This window comes from Trichomycterus rosablanca, chromosome 7 (genome assembly GCF_030014385.1).
Source record: "Trichomycterus rosablanca isolate fTriRos1 chromosome 7, fTriRos1.hap1, whole genome shotgun sequence".
Taxonomy (NCBI): Eukaryota; Metazoa; Chordata; class Actinopteri; order Siluriformes; family Trichomycteridae; genus Trichomycterus; species Trichomycterus rosablanca.
Window position 1 is genome coordinate 2,337,736 of NC_085994.1, and position 7,265 is coordinate 2,345,000.

The 7,265-nt window shown below is 41.8% G+C and overlaps 1 protein-coding gene across 1 annotated transcript in view; it reads left to right on the top strand.

The window, feature by feature from the left end:
* The first annotated feature begins 815 nt into the window (after positions 1–815).
* stap2b (signal transducing adaptor family member 2b) overlaps positions 816–7,265 on the top strand; it is a 35,653-nt gene continuing 29,203 nt past the window's right edge. The window contains exon 1 of the mRNA XM_062998237.1: positions 816–908. Within this exon, the coding sequence (XP_062854307.1) occupies positions 816–908 (93 nt within the window). The remainder of the gene's footprint in view (positions 909–7,265) is intronic.

Below are 7,265 nucleotides of genomic sequence, written 5' to 3' on the forward strand. Positions count from 1 at the left end.
ACAGCATTTCTTACTAACAATTACAATCAGAAGCTCTGATTGGTTCAGAAAGCGTCTTTCAACCATTAGCGCCGATTCTGTAGGAGCGTTCCATTCACCCCGGTTGTTCCTGTGAAGTGCACTACGTAGGGTATTCCACCATTTTAAGTGAGATTCTGATCCAAAGGTAACGAAAATGTTCAAATGAAGTGAACTTCAGACTGTGTAGGGAGTAGGGAGCGACGCTTCATCACTACGCTGGAAGCTGGCTGGAACATTTACTCATTGCATGTGTTGCGGGTTAAGACGGCCAAAACGGGTTAATTGTCACACGTAATTAATGGTAACACGTGCTGATGCTAGAGACTCTTGTTGTTTACGAATCATGAGTCGAGTCTGAGTCATTTAAAACGAGTCCGAGTCGAGTCTGAAGTCGCTGTGTACTTCAGGTAAATCTATGGGAAAAATTTAACATTACAAATTTTTTCCTTTTATTTATTAACCTGCACTAAATTACAGACTTACATTTACATTAAGCCATTTACAGATATTCCTGTACTAACTGAGGAGTAGTATGAAGTATGCACTATATAGTAGGGGAGTTTTATTACTGCTCCCAGTACACACAAGTCCAACCAGTATGAACCAGCCAATATTTAACCGAGAGGAAGAGTTTCTGGTTAAATCCCTCCCCTCCCTGACTCACCTGTTCATATCACCTGCACACGCTCAGTACACACTGCTGTGATCTGTGTGAACATGTGATTACGGGTCTGCACTGTTGAAGGGACTGTACAGTGTTTTTCTGCAGTGCTGTTTGGTTTATGTAAATGTCGATGGCTTGTCAGAGGCGGGTACCACGCACCAGGTCCCAGCTGCCCACCTGTTATTATGAGGGGTTTCTGGAGAAGCGGTCATTTAAAGACAAAGTGAGTGATTCTTCATGCATGTCATTCTTTATTAGTTCTATTGTCACCTCATTACTTCTATTGTTTCTGATGATTGGTTATATTAACTGTTTTCACTGTTTGAGGCTCTTGCTGCCTTTTTGTGGTTGGTGGGAAATTAAACATACAATTTTGCAGCAGTTTGTTTACTGTGAATGAAAAACTTGGTGACTGATAATATTTCTTTAACTTTATTTATGTGTAGCCTGAGTAGTGCATTACACCGATCAGCCATAACATTAAAACCACCTCCTTGTTTCTACACTCACTGTCCATTTCATCAGCTCCACTTACCATATAGAAGCACTTTGTAGTTCTACAATTACTGACTGTAGCCCATCTGTTTCTCTGCATGCTTTGTTAGCCCACACTGGTATGAGTGGATCAGACACAGCAGCAGTGTCCACTCACTGTCCACTCTATTAGACACTCCTACCTAGTCGGTCCACCTTGTAGATGTAAAGTCAGAGACGATCGCTCATCTATTGCTGCTGTTTGAGTCGGTCATCTTCTAGACCATCATCAGTGGTCACAGGACGCTGCCCACGGGGCGCTGTTGGCTGGATATATTTGGTTGGTGGACTATTCTCAGTCCAGCAGTGACAGTGAGGTGTTTAAAAACTCCAGCAGCGCTGCTGTGTCTGATCCAGTCATACCAGCACAACACACACTAACACACCACCACCATGTCAGTGTCACTGCAGTGCTGAGAATCATCCACCATCTAAATAATACCTGCTCTGTGGGGGTCCTGACCATTGAAGAATAGGGTGAAAGAGGGCTAACAAAGCATGTAGAGAAACAGATGGACTACAGTCAGTAACTGTAGAACTACAAAGTGCTTCTATATGGTTCATTCATTTTCTTCCTACATTCAAACGTAACCATGCCAGTAGGTGGAATGGCTACTTTAATTGTCCCTGTGGGTGATTGTGGATGAACGAGTGAGTGTTTTACACCATGTGATGGATCGGCACTTTGTTTTTGTGTATTGCTGCTTCATACCTGATGTTCCTGGGATACCCATAAACCCATGAGCCTTGAGCTGATCTGTGAGATCTGAAAGACCCATAACTGGGTAAACGTCATTATTTACATCAATATTCTTTAATAATTTTTACATTTTTATTCTGTAAGGCTGTAGCTGAGGCCTTCCACCTTCCCTAACCCAAAGATGAAGTCATTACTTAAGACGAATGAAAGAATGCATGTATTAATAAATAAGTGTTTTATTTTTATTACTCCTGTGTTTTGTGACTGGGGATTTCTTCTAGTCTAATAAGAGAATGAAACCAAACATGGGTGGATTCTGATCAGCTCAAGATCTCATCTGAGTAACGTATTTAAACAATATTTAAATTATTTTAAGATTTGGAGATTAGATCCTAAGTTAGATTTCTTTCTCTCTGACTTGTTCTCGTGTGCGTCATGTGCGTCCCAGTTCAACAAGGTCAAAGCTTAGATATGATTTACCATCACTGATGTGTTAGCGAACCAGATTTTTGGATTTATACACGTAGTTCCAACCACACCTTGAGAAATGTTTTATATAACATATACATCGATCAGCCATAACATTAAAACCACCTCCTTGTTTCTACACTCACTGTCCATGTTATCAGCTCCACTTACCATATAGAAGCACTTTGTAGTTCTACAATTACTGACTGTAGTCCATCTGTTTCTCTACATGCTTTGTTAGCCCCCTTTCACCCTGTTCTTCAATGGTCAGGACCCCCACAGGACCACCACAGAGCAGGTATTATTTAGGTGGTGGATCATTCTCAGCACTGCAGTGACACTGACATGGTGGTGGTGTGTTAGTGTGTGTTGTGCTGGTATGAGTGGATCAGACACAGCAGCACTGCTGGAGTTTTTAAACACCTCACTGTCACAGTTGGACTGAGAATAGTCCACCAACCAAAAATATCCAGTGACCACTGATGATGGTCTAGAAGATGACCGACTCAAACAGCAGCAATAGATGAGCGATCGTCTCTGACTTTACATCTACAAGGTGGACCAACTAGGTAGGAGTGTCTAATAGAGTGGACAGTGAGTGGACACGGTATTTAAAAACTCCAGCAGCGCTGCTGTGTCTGATCCACTCATACCAGCACAACTTTTATACATACATTTTATGTCCCCATAATTGCCCGACTTTTTACCACAGTCTCAACAGTATTCTGTTACAACTTATGAAGAATTCCACACTTATTTTTAACAGTTCCTTATTGTCTGGCTTTCCAAATGGAACAAGCTCTATCCCAGGAGCAAAAATGCTGCCTACCTGGAAGAAGAGATCAGACAAGATTTATATTGCACAGTGGACTTCGAATGTTTAATCATTAAACAGGCCATGATTTATCACTATAACTGTAAATCAAAAGAAGTCTGAACAGGCTGTTAAAGGGTTTGTCCTGCTCTTACACTCCTGATAGAATTCACAGTGGGTAGCATTATCGCCTCACAGCTAGAAGGTCTTGGGTTCGATCCCCAGGTGGGGCGTTCCGGGTCCTTTCTGTGTGGAGTTTGGGGATCCCTCTGATGGACGTGCAATTCCAAAATCCTTCAGACATTTCAATTCAGAAGCTTGACTAGACGATGCATGCACCTTCCTCCTTCTGTTTTAATTGAGTGTTTTCATTTGGGGTCACTGAAACACACTCATTTTCTTAACTGCTCATCCAATCAGGGTCACGGGGGGATGCTGGAGCCTATCCCAGCTTTTCAATGGGTGCAAGGCACACAGTAACACCCTGGACAGGGTGCCAGTCCATCGCAGGGCAGACACACACACTCATACACACACACATTCACCTATAAGGCAATTCAGTGTCTCTAATTAACCTGACTACATGTTTTTGGACTGTGGGAGGAAACCCACGCAGACACGGGGAGAACATGCAAACACCGCCCCACCTGGGGACCGAACCCAGGACCTTCTTGCTGTAGGGCGAAAGTGTTCCCCACTTAGCCACCGTGCCAGCCGTCACTGAAACTCGTCTTGTTGAAACCTTCCAGATTGAGTCTGAGCTGGTGATATATCCCCCAATTCTTTGATCGTCTGTGAGCAATCATGTCTGTGTAGATGCCCGGCTGGCCCATAGCACCGCTGAGATTGGAACCCAGTAATGATAGAAAATCCTACTCTAACATGTCCTCGTGCTGTTCCTTCAATAAGGTGTAATGCTCCAGTACCATATGCGTAAAATCTGCACCATATCATGATGCTCCCGCCTCTATAGTTCAGTGTGGGTTTGATGATTTGTTGATTACATGACAAGCTGAAATATTGATAAAAGTTTTTTTTTGGCTTATCTGACCACTGTCCTGATTTGTCAAAACCCCATGTACATTTTAGACGTTCATAGGTGTTTATTTCTGAGTTAGAGAAACATACATTTGCATATTCGGCATTTAGCAGACGCTTTTATCCACAGCGACTTACAGTTAACATTTAATACAGTTTGATTACATAAAAGAAGCAACAGACTCCAAGCAACCACCCTAAAAATACTTTTAGAGTAATAATGAAGTATGATGAAAGACAAATCAAGTCAATAGAAAGAAATTGCCGGATTACCTAAAAACAGCAGGAACAACAGTCATAGAGGTGCTTACTTCTGAGTTAGAGAAACATACATTCGTGTTTTCGACATTTAGCAGACGCTTTTATCCAGCGACTTAAAATTAACATTAAATACTATTTGAGCAATTGAGGGCAACTTGGAGGTGGTGTGCCTTGAACCTGCAACCTTCTGATTACTAGTCAAGTACCTTAACCACTAAGTTACCGCTGCCCTTCTACATTAACAGAAAGAAACATTTACATTTACTGCATTTAGCGGACGCTTTTATACAAAGCGAATTACAATTGTGACAGTATACAGTCTAAGCAATTGAGGGTTAAGGGTCTTGCTCAAGGGCCCAACAGTGGCAACCTGGGGTTTACCTTAAGCACTAGGCTACAGATGCCCTAGGTATAAGGGTAGATGATTGCAATGCTGTTTACAGTTTGTATGACTGTTGTTCCTGCTGTTTTTAGGTCATCCTGCAGCTCTTTTCTAATGACTGTTTGATTTTGTCTTTTACTGTTTTTTATTATAACTCTAAAAGCACATTTTTAAGGTGGTTTCTTGGAGTCTGTTGCTTCTTTTATCTAAATGTTTAATCCTTGTGCCCGTGAGAACTTTAAGAAGCTTCTTAACCTTTACCATGAGTTCTACTTGTTATGTAATCAACTGTGTCATGAAATTAGACGTAAGAAGTAATGTGTGTAAAACTTGGATGTACTGTATGTGCAGGAAGTAAGAGGAACTAAATCAGAAGTGGTTGAATACTTAATTGCTCTTGATTGTACTGAAACTACCTGCTGTCTGTATTATGCAAATATGAAGGTAGTGTTTTAAAAAGCTATTGTTTAACCAAACCACTGCCGTGACCCCTTAAGGAAGCTGGAGTTTCACAATCTGCGCAGACAGATGTGGACTTTGCTTTCCTAAATGAGAAGAGACGTCAAGCAAACTGGTTTTACAACCCCATACCTGCACACACACGTATACAAACACACGATACATATACAAACAAACCTGAGCGATTAGGGGAAGTAAAAGTCTGAGATCTGGAACATGGGTTCAATTACTTAACGAATTTATTATAATCTACTTCCCTCAGTTGTGTTGATTCATGATTTTAGTCATCAGTCTATTTAGTCATTTAGTCTACTGGTAGTTAATAGTTTTTTATTAGTTATAGGTAACAAAATCTCAATCATTTTGCACATAGAACTGGATAGAATGAGGGTAGCACGGTCGCCTCACAGCAACAAGGGCCTGGGTTTGATTCCCCAGCCTTTCTGTGTAGATTTGCATGTTCTCTCGGTATCCTTGTGGGTTTCTTCAGTGTGCAGAGACGTCCAATTATGTTAATAGGAGCTACTCAAAATTGCCCTAAGTGTGTTTGTGTGTGTGTGTGTTTCTGCTTCGTGATGAACTGGCAACTTTTCTGGGGTGTTTTCTTGCCTTTTGCCCAATACATTGGACCCACTGCGACCCTGACCAGGATAAAGCGATAATAAACAGACATCGATTGAATGTTTCAGATTTGATAAAGGTTTGATTTTATTTGCAAGGCAGTATAGCCTAGCAATTAGGGTGCTGCACTAGTAATCAAAAGGTCGCTGGTTCAAGCCCTACCACTGCCAGGTTGCCACTGTTGGGCCCCTGAGCAAGGCCCTTAACCCTCAATTGCTCAGACTGTATACTGTCACAGTATTGTAAGTCACTTTGGATAAAAGCGTAGGCTAAATGCCGAAAATGTAAATGTAAATGTACATATTTCTCCTCTTCATGAAACCTGTCCATCCGCTTCACCCGCCGGTCATGTTTCCCTCATCAGCCCGAAAGTGGTTATCAACAACAATTCCTTACATAATAAAGGAAGTCTAGAACAATGAAACCAGACTAATATTTGCGTAAACACACTAACAATGCAGGTACCCACGTATGTGAGGTTAAAAAAGCAGGAAAAACTCATTTTAAGTAGAGCCTCAATTATATCAGGACATTGTAAAGCCGTGTTTGACATCTTTTAGCTTATATCAGCTATGGATATTCATCCATTTCTTTTAAATCTGTATTTATACCCACACAACAGGTGACAGGGCAGCTTTTTAACCAGCTTAAATTAGTTTTCTATGATGCAGAATAATGCCTGGTTCACACTACACGATCGTTATGTGTGAACTGTTTAACGACTCGATCCAAGCGCGCTCGCTGCGACTCAAAAAAAATATCTAGCATGTTAAATATCTGGACCATTCGGCGACTCAAAATCATGTAGTGTGAAAGGTGTTGCGAGCAGGTTGCGAGTGCTGTGTGGAACTACAGCCAATGAGAACGAGGAGTGTAAAAACGTAGGACAGGGGCTTAATATGATGATGATGGCATCCCCTCGTAGTCCAAGGATAGATCTCCAGTGCGATGCTTGGTTCTCTGTCAGTGTTCGGCTCTCTGATGGCTGATGAGGCCAGTTCTTGAGGCAAACATTCTTGGACATTTTTCACAAGGGATTGTAAGAGCTCGAGGTTGCCGTGCTCTTTCCTTCCTCCGTTGTCGTCTCCCTTCCACATCCGCTCTTCTGTTGGCTTCGAAGAGTGTAATTCCTTGTATGACAGCTCTTCTGCACAGAGGTCTTTCTTGAATCAATGCTTCCCAGGTCTTGGGGTCAATGCCTGTGGATTTTAGGGTCCACTTTCATTGATGTTTCATGATGGATGCGTCAATGCTGACAGAGGAAGCTCTTTCCAGGACAGAATTATTGGTCACATAATCACCC